General features: G+C 38.1%; 1 protein-coding gene across 1 annotated transcript; it reads right to left on the minus strand.

The window, feature by feature from the left end:
• Nucleotides 1–232: 232 nt before the first annotated feature.
• LOC111436393 lies at nucleotides 233–2,472 on the minus strand. Its single transcript, XM_023074169.1, has 4 exons — nucleotides 1,805–2,472; nucleotides 1,290–1,470; nucleotides 506–1,226; nucleotides 233–240 (listed from the first exon to the last, which is right to left on the minus strand). The coding sequence occupies exons 1-4, from the start codon at nucleotides 2,470–2,472 to the stop codon at nucleotides 233–235; spliced, it is 1,578 nt and encodes a 525-aa protein (XP_022929937.1).
• Nucleotides 2,473–10,487: the final 8,015 nt, after the last annotated feature.

The raw sequence follows: 10,487 nt of genomic DNA on the forward strand, positions 1-10,487 counted from the left end.
AGAAAGACTTGTTGGAAATCGCTGGTTGGGTTGGTCCAACCAAGAAAGGGATGAGAGTCTTTGGGCATTGCTGAGGAGAAAATTAGACTGAAATGGCCTATTGATTGAAGCTCTACGCTGTGGAATCGTCCGGGTTCCAGGTAGCGTTCGGGTTTAATCCATATTTATACAGAAAATACAAAAGATATTCCATATTTATACAGAGAATACAAAAGATATTCAGAAAATCTACCTAAAAATCTGCAGAAAATCTGGTAACAAACTAGTAAACAAATCAAAATAAAATCTAATCAAATCAAAACTAAATCAAATAAAAAACTAGATCTAACTCCTAACGGAGATTTAATTAGATACTAACTGACAGCAATCTAAACAAATACGTGATCTTTAACACTCCTTGTTTAGATGCTGTGAACTCCAAGCTTTTTTCTGAACACCCATCTTGCTCCAATTATTTTTCTGTTTAGAGGTCGATCAACCAACTCCCAGATTTTTTTTTCTCTACCACTGAAAGCTCCTCCTCGAACAGGTGCATCATCAACCAAAGCATCTTGTCGTTCATCTTTAGACTCTTCTAACATGCCAACAAAGATGCCAACTTCTGACTTTTTGTCAAGCTTATCACACTTGACCTGTGGAATGTAAATGAAGCAAAGACATCCAAATACTCTAACGAACTTTAAAGAAGGTTTGTAACCATACCAAACTTCAAATGGTGTCGGGTCCTTCACAACTTTTGTTGAAATTCGATTTTGCAAGCACATAATAGTGTTTGCTGCTTTTCCCCAAAAACGTTTTGGAAGATCCTTCTCATGAAGCATGCATCTCGTCATCTCCATTATGAATCTATTCCTCCTAACACTGACGCCATTCTGTTGAGGAGTGTATGGTGTTGTCAAATTATGTTCAATTCCAGCCTCTTCACAAAACCTATTAAAAGTTTCTGAAGTGTACTCTTTGCCATTATCCGATCTTACAGTCTGAATCAAGCATGCACCTTCATTCTCAACTTTGGCTTTGAATTTCCAAAATACACCCGCAACATCTAGTGATGGTGTTCGCTGAGGACCACAAAGATCAGTATGAACCAGTTGCAGCTTTTTCGAGGCTCTCCATGCCTGTTTAGGAAAGGGTTGCCTATGTTGCTTCCCAAAATTACAAGTACGGCAAGGAGACATGTCCTCATCAATGATAGTGAGTTCTTCTACCAACTTCTTTGATTGCATCTAAAGCAAACCTCGATGATGACAGTGTCTAAGTCTTTTGTGCCAAATCCCAGTGGCACTAACTCTGGGTATAAAGGCCGTCGGATTTAGAGCAAAGATTTTTCCTTCATAGCTTGTTATAGCTACTGAGCCTTTTCCCTTGACTTCCAAGTGTTCACCATTGCCAATCCTCACTCTCTTGACTTCAGTGTCTCTTAATTCCTCAAAAGACTTCTTGTCATATGTCATGTGATTTGTGCACCCACTGTCCAATCAACCAGCTCTCGCTTGATTCTTTGCTTGAGGAAGAAGTGACCATACACAATTGATCTTCTTCTTCTTCTTGATCAACTACCCGTACATCTACTTCTTTCCCCTGATCTTTGACTTTGCAGATCACAGCTTCATGTTCAAGTTGATTGCATTTGGAGCAGAAGGCGTCAGGTATTCTCCAACACTTTTATGGTGGATGACCTTTTTTCTCACAATGGCGGCAAGGTGGATAGGATTTTTTGAAACCTCCTCCTTTTGTCTTCTGATAATTGGCAGATGAATCTCCATACGTCAATTGATTTTTGAAATTTTTATTGTTTTTATACCTGCGGCTGTCTTGATGCTTAACAAGTAAGGCACCTTCAATCACCCCTTCTTGCCTCATAGACCTCTTTTGCTCTTGTGCTTGTAAAGCATTTAAGAGCTCTGTAAGAGAAATCTTTGACAAGTCTTTGGTGTTCTCCAAAGTAGTAATGGTGGCTTCAAATTTCTCTAGAACAGTGACTAGCAACTTTTCAACGATCCTGGAATCATTTAATACAGAACCAAGCAATCTCACCTTGTTGGCGATACTGAGAAGTCTGTCAGAGTACTCTTTCACTGATTCTGACTTCTTTATCTTCTGTAACTCGAAATCCCTAATCAAATTCAGGGCTTTCATTCCACGAATCCTCTCATCTTCTTCATATTCAGCCTTGAGATAATTCCAGATTTTCTTTGCTGTTTTGAGGGACATTATTCGCATGAAGATCATTTGAGATATAGCGACAAATAGGCAAGCTTTCGCCTTTGATTTCCTTGTCTTCTTTTCCTTCTGTAATTTGATTTGTGCTACAGTAGGATTTGCTGAAAGTGAAGGGACCTCGTAATCCTCTTCTATTGCTTCCCAAAGATCCAAGGCCTCCAAATAAGTCTCCATACGAGCTGCCCACATTTGATAATTGTCTCCATCGAAGACTGGTGGTGCAACAGCTGAAAAACTTGATTCTCCCATTTTGATCTGACAGATCCCTTAAGAAGATAGCTCTGATACCAATTGTTAGTGAAAGAGGGATTGATTGAATGATTAATGAGAAGATTGAATTATGAAGAGCAAGAATGCTTCATATTTATACAGAGAATACAAAAGATATTCAGAAAATCTACCTAAAAATCTGCAGAAAATCTGGTAACAAACCAGTAAACAAATCAAAATAAAATCTAATCAAATCAAAACTAAATCAAATAAAAAACTAGATCTAACTCCTAACAGAGATTTAATTAGATATTAACTGACAGCAATCTAAACAAATACGTGATCTTTAACACCTTTGAATTCAAGGAGGGAGGAAGGCTTTATAAAAGCGGCTTTTGCCATTCTCAATTGCCTTCATCGCCCTGGGGAGGTATCTTAGGTCGCCTCTCTTCTTCTCCAAGAGAACATCGATTGTCAGCCCCACATCTGACTCTTCATCCACTGGAATGGAACGACGATTCACGAGCTCGGCGGCCTTTTGCTTTAGCTCTTCGGCCCAAGCCTCAAAAAGGTTCATTTGTCGTTCTACCCCCCGGTACTCCTTGAAAGACATTAGCCGGCGAAAGTCCTCCCCTTCCTGTTCACTCAATTCTCTGAGGTTGAGCCCAACCGAGCCGACCTGATGATCTGCAGGAGGCTCCATGGGAAGCTGCTGTGCGACCTCTGGCGCGACGACTATCTTAGTTGCAAGATCGGCCCCGCCTTCTTACAATATACTTCAACGAAGATGTGAAGAAAAAGTTGTCAAAATTATTAAAAGATGTTTCAATTTATGCTACATTGAAGAAGAATGAAGGTTGATTGTTGTAAATTTTGGGTGGGTTACAATTTAGAGTAATTTAGAGTTATTGTATTTTAAGAATTTTGTAGGTTACATTTACATAATGGCTAATTATGGCCATAAAGTATGAATGTTACAACTCTTGAAATGTCTTTAATAGTTTCATTTTGAGGCTATATAAAGCCATGTATGTTGTATTTGTAAGTAGTCTTGGAAAATATAGTAAAAGAAGCATTTGTGCTCTTATTTAGCCAATGGCTAAGTTTCTATGCAATTTTATGTAGTAGGTTGCATGTAGAATCATTCAAGCTCGACATGATCAATCTTGCTTGTGGAGTGATTCAAATCTCAAACAAGTGTTCTTGTATTGAGGTATTTGATCAACAAGAATCATTCAAGCTATAATGATCGATCTTGCTTGTGGAGTGATTCGAATCTCAAACAATGCTCTTGCCTTGAGATATTCGATCAACAAGGTAATCCGAATCTTACTCCCCTTGTAGTGATTACCACATATCATTTGGTATCAGAGCTTCAGGCTCAAGATCGGATATATGTTTCCTTTGCGTTTCTTTTTAATTTGTTTTTTATCTTTTTTTAGTTTTGAATCGACCCAAAATAAAAAATCCAATCTGCGCTCTACTAAAAAATTTTAGAGGTGAGAATGAGAGCTTCATTTGTGTAAATGAGTGCAGACAGAGTGGCATAAAATTCCTTGAGTGTATACACGTGAGAGAGTGTTTTGAGGTCCTTTGTATTTCCATAACTTATTTTTTGCAGAAAAGTTTCACAAATAGATTCGAGGACAAATCCTCTTGAAGAAGTGGAGAATGATATGAACCAAAAGACATCAATCATACAATATACTTAAATGAAGATGTGAAGAAAAGGTTGTCAAAATTATCAAAATATGTTTCAATTCATGCCACATTGAAGAAGAATGAAGTTTGATTGTTATAAATTTTGGGTGGGTTACAATTTAAAGTAATTTAGAGTTATTGTATTTTAAGACATTTTATTTACTTTAGGTTACATTTACATAATGACTAATTATGGTCATTAAGTATGAATGTTATCACTCTTGGAATGTCTTTAATAGTTTCATTTTGAGGCTATATAAAGCCTTGTATGTTGTATTTGTAAGGTAGACTTGGAAAATATAGTAAAAGAAGCATTTGTGCTTTTCTTTAGTCAATGGCTAAGTTTGTTTGCAATTCTATGTAGTTTAGGTTGCATGTTTATTCAAGCTCGACATGATCAATCTTTCTTGTGGAGTGATTCGAATCTCAAACAAGTGTTCTTGCCTTGAGATATTTGATCAACAAGAATCATTCAAGCTAGACATGATCGATCTTGCTTGTGGAGTGATTCGAATCTCAAACAAGTGTTCTTGCCTTGAGATATTCGATCAACAAGGTAATCCGAATCTTACTCCTCTTGTAGTGATTTTCCTTATCTTATTAGGGCGGGTGCATGGAGGGCGAAGGCGAAACAAAAATCGAATGGACTGATTTGCCTTCCTTCATGTCGTAGCCTTAGCTTTTCTTTGACTCATGCCTTGGAGAAGAATGTTTTTTGTTTGAGTTTGAAGTCATTACCTTGCGGGAGCCACCTGGGCAAGACCCTTCTCTCCTTTTTTCTTATTTCCATATGGTGAATCACTTGTGAAGTCGACTAAACACCGTGTCTTCTTCAACTTCACCTGTCACACGTGTCGTGTAGTACAGCAATTCTAACAAGTGGTCAATTGAATTTATGAACGAGCAACTATTTCTTAGTTGCAATACCTTTCTCTTTTTTTATTCTTCCTCCACTCACCTCCACGGGCGAATAGAGTCTAATACACTCTTTCTTGGTATAGCAGACTCCATGAGATGTCATTCGGAAGGACTCCATATAATTTGATTTTGGGGCGTAACATTGTGGTTGTTCCCTCAACTAACCGAGAAAAACAAGTGAAAGGGGCATCTTCCATTCATATCGATTTAGGTTTTTCTACACCATATTTAGATCTACCTCTTCTTCGATCTGGAATTCCCAGTAAATGTTTGACTCCTCGAATACAATGGGATTTCGCACCTGGCAAATCTTTCACTCTACCTCCTCTTATTAACACCATAGAATGTTCCTACAAATTATGACCTTCGCTCGGAATGTAAGCAAATATATCATGTCGATTGCTCAACTGTACTTTGGCTATACATGGAGTTGAATCAGGTTTTTTTGGTGTTCTCATTGAAAGATATGGGCGTACTCCTTGCTTCTTGGGACATTGATCCGAAGCTCGAGTACGGTTCGTGCACTATTTTTCTTCTCTACCATGACGAATCAATTGATTTAATGTACGCATCGCTCTTTCCTTTGTCCTTCCCCCCTCTTTTTGCCCTCTCACTAGTGATTACTCTCGATCCAAAGCACCCGTTTTCCATTCATAGAGAAATCCAATCGTCACAATAAATAAAAAGGCCATCATGGACCAAGATCCAAACAGATCAATCTTGTCGAGAGGTACTGCCCAAGGAAAGGAAAAGATGATTTCCAGATCAAGGATAATAAATAAAATGGAAACAAGATAAAATTGTATATCGAAACGACTTCTCGCATCACCGAAAGGACCGAAACCACATTCATAGGCCGAAAATTTTTCTAGATAGGTTGAACTATTGGAAGCAAATGGAAAAGGAAGATCAAGTGGGATCAAAGAAACTAGTAGACTGATCACTCAATAGATACAAATAGGTGTAAATTCTGACATCACCACAGCCCACTTGTTGGTTCTTTGGCCTCTTGATCGTGAAGCAGCATACTTTAAAAGAAAAGAAGAAAAAGCCCATTCCGAAACTTTCACTATCAGGTTCAAGATAATGAAAGAAATTCTAATGAGAAATTTAGGAACCCGGATGAAGATCAGAAAAAAGCAGCACTCAAACGAGGCGGGGGATCCATGTAAAGCAGACCTACAATCGGATAAGGAGACATTCAATCAACCTGAGAGAGGAAAACTAGAGATTCCCGCATAATCAGGTAGCCAAAATCGTGACAATTCAATCTCGAAACACACAACCACAACAATCGAATTCCTATCTACAACCTCTTTTCCTTCAAATTAAGGATTCCTTTAGCTTCATAGGAAGAATTCGAGTAACTTTGCTGAAGGAATCGAGAGCTGAAATGTCGTAAAATAAGATACCCAAGAGATCGATAATTGGAGGTGTCGGGTAACTTGCAGACTGAGAGTGGTTTCTCAAAATTAAGATCTCACACTCAAAGTCGTTCCTCCAAACCAATTCCTTTATCTTTAAGGAAGAATAAGGAAGAGGTTTCGTGAAGAAATCAAGCTTCAAAAGCCCCTAGAATAGGCTACCCAATAAGAAATTCTCTGTTTTTACTCTGGCGAGAAATCATATTTTGGACAAATTTTGGAAGCGAATATCTTAGGCTACAATCCATGAAAAGGTATGAAGTCAATCCCTAGCTCTTCCTTGTAACACCATCTTTAAGTTTTATGAAGGAATCGAGGGGAGAAACGGTGTGATCGGAGCTGGGGAGGGCAAGTTTCAGACGGCGACGCTATAGTCGACCGCGTCTTCTTCCCGTATGGAGGAAGAAGACGGTGACGTGGCCGGTTTAGTTGAACCGGCCATGTCAACCCAAAACTCGACCTTTCCTCAGGTTTTCTCAATTTTAACCCCCTTCTAGACCGGTTTTCATAAAAAACTTTATGGTTCCAGAAATTAGACACAATAAGGAGTTTGTGAAAGGAAAGTTGAGGTAATTCAGGTATCAGAAGCTCAAGAACAGAGGTCCTGAACATCGACAACGAGGTAAGTAGCAACCTTGGATATTTGTTAAGAAATACATGTAGGAATCGCTTGAATTTCCATATGAACTCTAAACCAAGTATGAAATTAGGATAAATGAAAGAAAAACCCTAGGAACCGTAAGTTAAGAACTTGAACCGAATAAATTGCTCGGGATTTAGGTAACGATAAAATAACCCACTAGATGAACTCTGCTACCTATGAAATTTTAATGCTGAGCATATTATAGTATGTTGAGGTTATATACGAATTTTGGTGGTCATTGGATAAGGATAAGTAGGTAAACCAAGAAACGGTGCAAAATGACCATAATGCCCCTAAGGATATCTACCTATGGTTCATGACCTAGATGACCTCCAAATGCTATGAAACCCTGAAGTAGATCTTATTTTATGATGTTTGATGATTTGGTGAAGTTTGAGAGCCATTGGAACACGTTACGTAGCAAAACCAAGAATTAGGGGTAAAATGACCAAAATGCCCCTATGTTACTTGTGAGATTTCAAGGTCTATACATGCTCCGAATGATTTGCTACTTCTTATAAGGTCGATTATGAAGGACATGAAGATAAGTTTGAGGTTTCAAGTGTTGGTGTTAATATAACACATGCGGAAGCAATTTGGATCTTAGGCACTTTTAGAACATCAATTATTGTAAATTACTAGCATGTTCATAAGTATTAAAACTTGATGAGTTTAAATACTAACCTTTTGTAGTTCAAACTCCTTTTGCCTCATGAACCGGTTTCGAACCACCACTAGTGTCTTCTCCACTATCCTCCGGCCTTAGAACGGGATTGTGGAATCCGGTGAGTGACTAAACTTGGGAGGGATTTTGTATATGTGAAAGAGAGTGTTTGTGAGAAGTTTTTTCTCAAGGTTTTTCATCAAGATGAAGAATCCCCTCCAAGTATCATGATCACTCTATTTAAAGAGTCAAGTTTGCATGTTCATGCAAACTTGAGATCACCAAATTTTGACACTTAAAATTCCACTCAAATGTTTGGGATTATGTGGCAAGCATGCATGTTTGAGTTAACCAAATTTTGACACTCAAAATTCCACTCAAACTTGTGGGGTTTATTTGGCAAACATGCAAGTTTGGTTAAACCAAATTTTGACACCTCAAAATTCCACTAACATGGATTTTTCCATTAGATGAAAGTCAACATTTTGACTTTCTTCATTTTAATTCAACAATTAATTTGAATAATGAATTTCAAATTAAAGTAACATTAAATGATTAATTAAACTATTTAATTAATATTTAATATTAATTCAAATGCCAATCCCAATCAATTCCGACACATAATTGATTAAGATATTTAAATCTTATTTAAATATCTCAGATTCTCTCTTTTCGTTTAATTCGTAAATAAAACAAAATTGCGGTTAAATATATCGTATATATGTAACGCATATTCCCTAATTTGAATTTGAACACTTCGAACTCACTCGTCACATTGTTCTATGGTTTAGTCCGATATGAGCTAGCAGAGGGACCTAATGGACCTATAGATCATGGGCTCCAACGATCCAAGATTAACCGATTAAACTCATTAACCTGGTTAACCAACATTCGTTAGCTACTAGGACACTCCACTATAGCCTAGTAGTTGCACTCCCCTCACTATAGATATATTTCTGTCCATCTGATATAACTATGATTAGTAAGTCGATCCTTCACAGGTTGTTCGTAACTAGAGCTGGGTCAATTTACCGTTTTACCCCTGAAGTTACTTCTTGTTCCTTATGTCTCACTGATCCTCTAATGAACAATTGGTTTGTGGTCCAACCAGTAAACCAAATCCCTCTTAGGCCAATGAGAGGGTGGGGCCCCTTGTTCAAGACCTGGAGTCAGTGCTTAAGGGAACTACCTTTCTTCTATCCCTAAAAGTGGGTAGGAGCGAATTCCGTCTTGCACCCCACGTCCCTAGCCATTCACCCAGTCTTACCCCTGAAATGGGAGGCCTGTTGAGTCGGCGAACTAGAGCCACTCTCACCCATGCAAATTTAAGGATAATTCCGAATAAACAGGAGTTCATGGTTAGCTCAGGATTAAAACCGAGTTACCTAGGTTATCGAATGAAAAGAAAATCAGTCTCAACAGTAAACGACTTTATAAAGTGAGAGTGGTTTTCTTCATGGTTCGATCTTATGCAATACTCATTGCATAGGACGCACCCACTCACATGTTTCCACATGCACAATTTAGTGATCACATTGTTTATATCATATACAAAAGTGGGCCGCATCCATAGTGTCCCTAGAATAAGGTATTCAGCCTTATCCTTATACTATAGATCATTTTGACTATATACTTGAACTTGATCCACTCTTATGACTCTACATATAGTTCAAGTAATCATACTATAGCCAGAGTGTTCTTAGTTTATTGGATTTAGATTAATGATCGTAAAGTTCACTTTATTCAATAACAATTTTTACTGAATAAACATCAATAATAACTTTATTGAAAATAGAATATATCTTTGTTTACAAACTATGAGTTTTAGGACATAAAACCCAACATCAAGTCGATTGGAGTAAGTTTAGAACCTAAACCAAGATAGGATCCAAGAAACACCTAAAGAAAATACCATAAGACTCTAGACTCTTCTAGAACCCTCTAAAGAACTCCCTAGCAAAATCTATGATCTTCTAGAAAAACTTATACTAAGATGGGTTCATGTGGTTACAAATATAAGTTACAACTTATGCCTCAAAAAATAAAGGACCTTAGAAACTTACAAGATTAAGAACCAAGAACAAGAACACACAAGCTTTACAACTGCCCAAGTAAGAAGAATGCTAGGTACCACTCAAGGACGAGGGATCAAGGTCCCCAAACTCAGAAACAGAAACTCAAGAATGCTAGGTAATACTCTAATCATGTCCAAAGTGACCCAAGACCTCCCACCAAGCAGTGCACAAGAATTTATCTTCTAGGTGGGATGCCCTGCACCATGTTTCCTTTGCAGGATGTCATTCCTCAAGTTTCCCTCACCTAGAAGAGATGCCCTGCAGACTTGCAGGATGCCTTGTTCAAGTATGCACCGAGCAAGTGACCTTTATGGTCTATCAAGGGGAGTAATCTAAGGTCACGGAGGAACAAGAAGAGAGTAAGTTATCTTAGCCACAAATCAAGAACCTCTTAAGACCTCCCACGGTACAACATGCTCATGACTTAGACTACACTGCTTGGAACGCATGAAGCCTTGAGCGTAGGTTAAGCAGACTGTATTATAGGGCAAACCCTTGATGCAGTATTAAGACTACATCGCTTGGAATGCATGAAGCCTTTGACATAGGTTAAGCAGACTGTATTATAGGGCAAGCCCTTGATGTAGTATTAAGACTTCATCGCTTGGAACGTAAGAAGCCTTGGATGT

The sequence above is a fragment of the Cucurbita moschata genome, unplaced genomic scaffold (assembly GCF_002738365.1).
Source record: "Cucurbita moschata cultivar Rifu unplaced genomic scaffold, Cmos_1.0 Cmo_Scf00054, whole genome shotgun sequence".
Lineage (NCBI taxonomy): Eukaryota > Viridiplantae > Streptophyta > Magnoliopsida > Cucurbitales > Cucurbitaceae > Cucurbita > Cucurbita moschata.

Excerpts from the sequence above, each read along its gene's own strand:
- LOC111436393 (XM_023074169.1), bottom strand. The coding sequence starts at position 2,472 with ATGGGAGAATCAAGTTTTTCAGCTGTTGCACCACCAGTCTTCGATGGA. Across the intron at positions 1,471-1,804 it reads AAGCATCAAGACAGCCGCAG|TGGGTGCACAAATCACATGA; the intron begins GTATAAAAACAA and ends TTGATTGGACAG. Across the intron at positions 1,227-1,289 it reads CGACGGCCTTTATACCCAGA|ATGCAATCAAAGAAGTTGGT; the intron begins GTTAGTGCCACT and ends GGTTTGCTTTAG.